Source organism: Salvia splendens, chromosome 13 (genome assembly GCF_004379255.2).
Source record: "Salvia splendens isolate huo1 chromosome 13, SspV2, whole genome shotgun sequence".
Classification (NCBI taxonomy): Eukaryota; Viridiplantae; Streptophyta; class Magnoliopsida; order Lamiales; family Lamiaceae; genus Salvia; species Salvia splendens.
The window spans coordinates 26,494,734-26,502,317 of NC_056044.1; the positions used below are offsets into that span (position 1 = coordinate 26,494,734).

At 40.1% G+C, this 7,584-nt stretch overlaps 1 protein-coding gene across 1 annotated transcript; it reads right to left on the minus strand.

Annotated features, from left to right (window-relative positions):
* Window positions 1-306: 306 nt before the first annotated feature.
* LOC121759905 (phosphatidylinositol N-acetylglucosaminyltransferase subunit C-like) lies at window positions 307-2,317 on the minus strand. Its single transcript, XM_042155478.1, has 2 exons — window positions 2,180-2,317; window positions 307-1,371 (listed from the first exon to the last, which is right to left on the minus strand). The coding sequence occupies exon 2, from the start codon at window positions 1,346-1,348 to the stop codon at window positions 458-460; it is 891 nt and encodes a 296-aa protein (XP_042011412.1). The 5' UTR covers window positions 1,349-1,371; window positions 2,180-2,317; the 3' UTR covers window positions 307-457.
* Between the last annotated feature and the right edge of the window lie 5,267 nt (window positions 2,318-7,584).

The following is a 7,584-nucleotide window of genomic DNA, read 5'->3' on the forward strand; positions in this document are numbered from 1 at the left end:
CGTATCGAAAACTTATGATACTGTATCGTATCGTATCGAAAATTACAATATATCAAAAATTCGATAATTTTTCGATATTTTTCAATACGATACGAGCGATATATCATTTTTTCGATATTTTTCCCCAGCCCTACTTCAGCCATGGGCCTAAGTCGAGCCAAACCTCAAGCTGCACAGCCCGAGACAGGACTGGGCAAGGCTGGGCTGCTCTACTTGTGATAATTTGGTTTGGTCAATCGCAGAGGAAGAGTATAATAAACTGGCTATTCAGAATAAACAAAAAACAAAATTAAAATTGGAAGAGGATTTTAATACAGCCAACCAAAAAATGGATTACATATCAACCGAAACAGAACTATTATACAATATATGTGGTTAAAGGCAACCTGTTTAAGTATATATCATATCCAACCGAAGCCAAGACATATACATGCACAACAGCACAAAGAAGAACGGTTCACTCTGTTATGTTAAAACAGAGCTTGGCCTCATCCCAGGGGCCATTTATCTCAAATTTGTACTCTTGAATTCTAATCAGCCAATAGGGGCAGACCAAATTAACAAATACCAATATGCTCAGCAACAATATAAAGAGCAATTGGTGCAAGTGGTAAACAAAAATCATAGTTACAGCCATCAAACCCAACGAGAAACACATATGTAATCGGAAAGAGTATTTCTTGATACAATAACTAACAAATGGAGCAAACAAGAAGACTTGCAAGGAGAACAGAACGATAGCAAAAACATGGAGCCTTGAAGGAAGTCGGGAAGCAACCAGAAGTGAAGCAACTATAGAAACATTAAGAGAAATATTGTTTGTTAAGGTAGAAAACTCTAGAGCTCCGGGAGCTTCTGCCGTGGAACTAGAATAGTTATGCAGAAACAAATGGAGTACGACAAGAGAAGCCGTGAGTGCCCAAATGGTATCTGAACTTATAGAGCGTGTCAAAGTGTGATAGATAGGAGATAAAATGTATAGGCCGGTTATGAAAAAAGAGGTTCTGAGAATATAATTGAGCAGTAGCTCATACGATAGCATTTCTGCTGTCAAGAGAACAACTACAAAACCCCACCCGAGAAGAGCAATGTCAAGTAACAAGAGAGACTGTTCGCTAAAGATGGATCTAAGTGTATAAGTCCAGACCAAGACAACAAGAGCAACAACACACAAATATTGTGAGATGGAAACCGCATCAAGAATCACCTTAACCAGATCTCTTTTCACAACATTGGCATTCATAATCATGTCTTCTAAGAAAGACTCGTCGGTATGATTGTCATCAAACCCGGGCTGCATCCCGCCATATGCAACTTTCCTCCATTTATGATTTGTTGGAGAATCCATTAATTTACCACACCAATAGACACCTGAACAAATATTTATTTAAGAGACTGTTAGCAAGCACCAAATGGCTGCAAAAGCCAAAGATACAACAGTACACCAAATATTTCAGCCTTTGTAGTTATTTTGGATCATATCTTACAAAATCCTTTTAATGCAAGAATTCAAATGGTTTGCCATTTGTGGATCCAATTATCACATAAACATGAAAAAATATAAATATTAATCATACCAACAATAACATTACATATGCTCTTACATCAATTGATAAAGATTTAAGACTAATAAACACATATCACGTTGGATTGTCTGAGTCTACAACATATACGGCAGCAACAGTAGCCGAGTGAACAAGAAAAGGGGAGTTCAAGGAGTCAAGTCAGATTTAAATATCAACTTCAGCTTAAACCCTGGTAAAGCTCGGATATGATTTTCTCCACCCCAGTTCGTACGCTGTGTCTAACTAGGAAAGTACCTTTTAATTCACATTCTTAGAGCATCATTATACAAAGAACAAATCATCAATCCCCTGCAACACCTAACTGTTCGGTAAGTATATTTTCTCTTCAACAATTTTTTCCCAAAGTTGTAGTTTTTCAACAGTGTTCCTTTTAGGGAAGGTTAAACGTCCCTCATTTCTAATACCTGATCCACTAAACTACAATTCACCATCAATCATACTTCCCACTTAAACAGATTACCAGCAAATAGGCATGCTCATGATCACAATCGAATCACATCATTTACTCTTTGCTATTTCTCAGCCCATAAATCTTTCGATAAATTGTTTAATGAAAAACAATGGAGCTGGGGCGAGTAGGAGAAGGGAGGTACTCTAATTGTGTGGAGTCGGTGAACGGTGGTGAGATCGAGAATAGGCGTCCAGTGACGGCCGGAAGGGAGGAACTGCTGCTGGAGTCTGGGCGGCTGCTACGTCGTGAGCTTGACGAGGAGCAGCTGCGACGAAGAAATGATAACGAGGCGGAAGTACAGCGTGGCGGACGGCGAATTTTTCGCGGAAGAGGTAAAGGAAGGAGATAGAGAGAATTAGGGATTTGAATTAGTTTCTTTTTAACACTCTCATTTACTACCTCCGTCCGTGAAAATTCGTCTCAGTTTACCATTTCGGTCCGTCCCTGAAAATTTGTCTCACTTCAAACTTACTAAAAATGGACATTTATTTACACTCCTCCACATTCAGGGTAATTACAATTTGACCCATTTCATTTTGCAAATGGGTCATTATTTTCGATCAACTCTCTCGTCTCCCTCTACACTCCCCACCGCCTCCTTCAATGCTCTGCAACAACCCACCGCCTCCTTCAATGCATTTCAACCACCCACCCACCCACCTTTCCCATAACATTCAGCATCTTCCCCCATTGTTTCCCTCATTTAAATGTTTGAAATCTGGGCACCATCCACCCACCGCCTCCTCAAATCCACAGAAACCCTAATTTCGTCGCCCATTCGCCTCCCACGATTTGATTTCATCCACCATCCACCTCATATTTCTTCGACCAGAAACCCTATTTCGTTGCCCCTTCGCCTCCCCCCAAATTTCTCACAGAAACCCTAATTTTTGTGAGATGGGTGGACATCCCGACTCCTGGCCTTGTTTGTCGGCCGACGATATGGACGAACTCGTCGTCCCAGACACGCCAGAGAATCTTTGGCCGTCATACCACCCCCCATTGTCACCCCCTATCATGTCGGAACCTATACCGATACCGTCGTCCCTGAAACGGAACCTGAAAACCTCCCCCGATCTGAGATGTTTGAGTACTTTGGCTCTAAAAGCCCATACTACGGTCCCCCACCACCCCCAGCCACCCCCTACTACGGTCTCCCACCACCCCCAGCCAACCCCTACTACGGTCCACCACCACCATCGAATTCTGACAACTTACCGCAAGCTCCCCCATCGTGTACTCGCCGGTTGAGAGGGAAATGTTTGCGGTCTTGCTGCCTAGGTTTTTGGATCTAATCTAAGTATGTTGTCCCTCAAATTCCAATCTTTGTGTTTGGATGGTGTGGTTTTCCGATGGTTTGGAGCATGAGGGTGTACATGGGTTTAGAGGCTGGGGGGTTTGTACTGATTTAGGGTGTGGATGGGTGTGGAGGCTGGGGGTTTGTACTGATTTAGGGTGTGGATGGGTCTGGAGGCTGGGGGTTTGTACTGATTTAGGGATGTGGATGGTTTGGAGGCTGGGGGTTTGTACTGGTTTGGAGCCTGAGGGTGTACATGGGTTTGGAGGCTGGGGGTTTGAGTTGATTTAAGGTTTGTGGTGGTTGATCAATCTGGAGGCTGTGGGTATTGATGGGTTTAGAGGCTGGGGGTTTGGATTGGTTTGATGGCCATGGTTGTTGTCTGAGCTGTAGTATGTGGGTGTTGTTGGTTTGGATGATTTGGGATTGAATGCTTTGGTTGTTGTTTTATGTTCTTGTGTTGGCTGTGATGAATGCTTATGAAGTTTGTATGGCTCCATACTGAGGCATTTGTATTGTTTGCTGTGTCTGATGAGTTCCCTGTGATGATTTTGCATGGCTTGCTGATGCTGGTGTGTTCATTGTGGTTTTGTATGGTTTGCTGATGCCGGTGTATTCCTTGTGATGATTATGTTTGTGTTTCTTGTTGCTGAGTTATTCTTATTAATAAGCCACCCCTGTACTTAGGTTAGGAGGCTTATGTATCCATGATTTAAACATGCTATATGAGGGATTAAACTGAAAAAACCATACAAAATCATTATACAAACACTTTCACATTACAAGTCACCCTTAGAAGCCACCCCTAAACAGGTTTGGAGGCTGCCCTATGATGAAAGCTTTATGAGGGATTAGGATTTTAGAAGCCACCCATGTGCTTAGGTTTGGAGGCTTTACAAAATGACAAAAACAGTTGAATAGAATAAGCCACCCCTAATTCTACGGCTTACTCAACCAACTGACAAAAAGTATGATTCCTACATTCTGAATTAGAAGCCTACAGCTTCTGTGACACCAGTGATGTCATAGTTTGTACTCACATCATGTTCTGGCTGTTGGAGGTATGCCACAGCAGCCTTCACAACTCCTTCTTCAACCTCTAATGCATCTGGCAGTGTCCCAATCCTTGTTAACCTCTCTTTATTCATGTGTGGAGTTTTGTAGCCATTGCCCCCTTGCACCTTAAGAATCTCAGTTAGACAACCTTGTAGAGTGAGGAAAACATTGTTGAGTCTGTATGGGCTAAGTTCATCAAAGGAGCTATGCACATTCCTTAACAAGTCATCCACACCCTTAACTACCTTATCATCCTGTAGAGATTGGATTGCTCTAAAGTATCTCAAATCCAACACATTGCAATCTGGGGATTGTGGTGGTTGGAACCTGATATGGAACTGGAACCCATCTGTGGATGCAACTGACAGAAAGTCAGCATCATTGTGGTGTATATGAGGCTTGGCATTGTCTTGTTGAATGAAAATCTCCTTACTTATATTCTCTGGTCATTTTGCCTTGATTGCTGGTATGATCTATACATATATGATATGTTAATATGTGATTGTATACATAAAGAAAACATAAAGTGTACCTTCTGAATTAGGCACTCTCTCATCACTTCCTTGTTCACTGATTGAATGGGCTTTGTCTCCAGAGTCCCTCTTGGTCTGTTCTTGGATTTCCTCTTTGCTGGCTCCATAGTTGTGAATGGAAAAATACCTATTTTTCCATCAAAAATTACTTCTCTATTTTCTGCAAAATGAGGTCTACACACAGCACACATAAACATCACCTTTGTGATGAATCGCTTTGACTTACATGATCTGTATGTCTCAGTCTCATCTGGCAGCAGGTAGTATCTATCTGAGGTCTTAGTCATGTAAAACCATTTTTCATCTATGTGCACTTAATTGTGCATTGGGTGATATTTTAGCATACCATTGACTATGAGTGGTTGAATATGGCTTAGACCCCATCTTATTCTAGCAACTTTGTTTGAAGTAGTAAGTAGAGGTTTTATGGCATTTGTATGTGGCCTTAGTTGGTTTTGTTTCACAAACCTACCAACTGTGCTCTTACTTACATCAAGTTTTGAAGCAAGCTTACGGATGTTAGATCTCTCAAGAACTGACAACTCTCTTACCTTGTCAGCATCAAGCTGGAATTTATCTGTGTGCTCGTAGCCCTTAACTCTGCCCTTTATGTTGACAGGTACTCCACTCTGAATTTGGAGTTTTGCTTCTATCCATATTCTCTGGGATGTCTTCCTGCTAACTCCAAACTCTGTTGCTGCCTTTTGAATAGCTCCATATGGTACTTCTCCTGCCTGGCTCCATTGCAGCAGCCTTTGAGCTAGCAGATTTTTTTTAGGCTTGGTATTATGCGTGAGTCTCTATCTACTAGCTCCTCCTCTATAGCCCAGTGATGAAATTTTTTTAAGGGCACTAGTGATAAAAATCTCAAGTTGTAGTTAGATCTAGTCCTTGTATAGCTATGTGTAGGTTGATGTTCTCTCCATATTTGTGTGTATGAAATGGTGTTCCCTCCATGGATTTGAATTGTTTTCCCTCCATTTGGGAGTTGGTAGTTGGGTTTATTCTCTCTCAAAATGTATGAAATAGGGTGGTAGCCCCTAATGTATTGAAAGGCATAGGCATGTTTAAATGTATGAGCTTCATATTTCAATTTTTTTGTTCATTTTTTTTATACACTGTAGTTAAATGAATTTGCAGGGTGATAGCCTAAAACTTCGCATTAATGGTTGAATCACATAATTTATTAATCACATTAATTAGCACTAATTTTTTAATCACATTAATTATGTAATCACATTAATTTCGCATTAATTATTTACTAACAGTAACCAGTTAATCAGATTGATTATGTAAGCACGCTAAATTCACATTAAATTTTTACTCCTAGATTTTGTAATCACATTAATTAATTAATCACATTAATTTTTTAATGTCAAAAATTAATGGAGTACAAAACTTGCATAAAACCATTTACACCTCATTTGTACAACAATAAAACAAAAGCATCCATGTGGGACCCTAACTCCACTACACTCCTTCATTTAATACAAAGTCAAATTACTCCTTAAAACCCATGCCCGGTCAAACCGGGACGAATTTTGGGAGACGGAGGTAGTAATTGGTAATAATTAATTGGATTCTCTCCATAGTTCGAATTATGATTTATGAAAATCATAATTACTGTGTTATAATAATATTAATCATTTTAAATTTGTTATTTACAAATAATAGAAACCAGAATAATAATAACTGTGAAATAGGTGTTTTTTATAAGAGTGAACTACATAAAACGTCCCTGACCTTTGCATTTGTTTCACTCCAGACCCCTGACGTTTAAAAATATCGCCACAGGTCTCTGGCGTTTAACATAATCACATATCAGGTATTTGTAGCCATTTTTCGATCCACAATACCCTTATGGCTTGCATGGTATTTTAGACATTTTACGGGCGTGTTGCAAGCATCTCTGCCCGAGGGTGCACTTTTGCAGACCGGTCTACATCAATGTCAAGTCAAACGTTTGAATTTAATTTCTTACATGTACTGTGCATTCATTCCTAAATGTTTGAAATTGAATTGTTCTCTTCCTCCTCTCACTGTAATTCAAGCGGAACCTGTAATAATTCGTCGTATTGACTCAATTTAGGTAATTTCTTCTATCGCAATGTAAATCGGTCTTCCATTGTCTGTCGTCGTCTTATCCCTACCGAGTGGGGTATTTTTTTGAGTGGATTGCAGCTGAATGTAGTCGTTATAATGTAGGGTTTATGTGTGTTGGGCTGAAATTCGTCCTTCGATTGTACTGTGCATTTATTTGTTGATGGTCGAATAAGCTGTGTACTTCCCTCTACATTTGAATTTTGAAGGATATGAAAGTGTGTTGTATTCTCACCTTCAATTCTGTAAAGCTGAGCTTGAGATCGCAAACTTGCACTCTGACCCATTTCGCTGGTTTTTGTAGCTCAATCGTGGTGGATTTTGCAGCTGTAGGTGGCAATTTAGGGTTTACGTGTGTTATGTGTGTGTTATACCGATGTCGCCAGGCTATTTTTTTGGGGAATTTAATTTCATAAATAATGCCGTATAGGTTTTTAATATGTTTGGTTTTTAATTTCCCATTCAGCGCGTTCGTGCAATGTCTTCTTCAAGTTCTCAATCGTTCGGGTCAAGCTTCAATTGGGAGTGGCCTCGTCCATAGATTGTGATCTGTAATCATGA